The following is a 215-nucleotide window of genomic DNA, read 5'->3' on the forward strand; positions in this document are numbered from 1 at the left end:
CCTAAGAAAGACCCCTCTTAGCCTCTTGTCTTGCTGCTGCTGCTGCTGCTGCTGCTGCTGCTGTTGCTGCTGCTGCTGCTGCAGTTGCTGCTGTTGCTGCTGCTGCTGCTGCTGCAGGATGCAGCGTAGGTCTCTAGCAAAGATGAGAGACAGCTCCAGAGCCAAAGACAAAGCGATGTGGCTCACACAAGCAGCAGCAGCAGCAGCAGCAGCAG

At 57.2% G+C, this 215-nt stretch overlaps 1 protein-coding gene across 1 annotated transcript in view; it reads right to left on the reverse strand.

Annotated features, from left to right (window-relative positions):
* Positions 1-215, reverse strand: part of EMH_0037110 (uncharacterized protein) — a gene marked incomplete at both ends in the record, with an annotated part of 4,177 nt that overhangs the window by 156 nt on the left and 3,806 nt on the right. The window contains one exon of the mRNA XM_013495151.1: positions 1-213. Coding sequence (XP_013350605.1) covers positions 1-213 — 213 coding nt within the window. The remainder of the gene's footprint in view (positions 214-215) is intronic.

The sequence above is a fragment of the Eimeria mitis genome, genomic scaffold (genome assembly GCF_000499745.2).
Source record: "Eimeria mitis Houghton genomic scaffold, Emh_scaff1443, whole genome shotgun sequence".
NCBI classification, from domain to species: Eukaryota; Apicomplexa; class Conoidasida; order Eucoccidiorida; family Eimeriidae; genus Eimeria; species Eimeria mitis.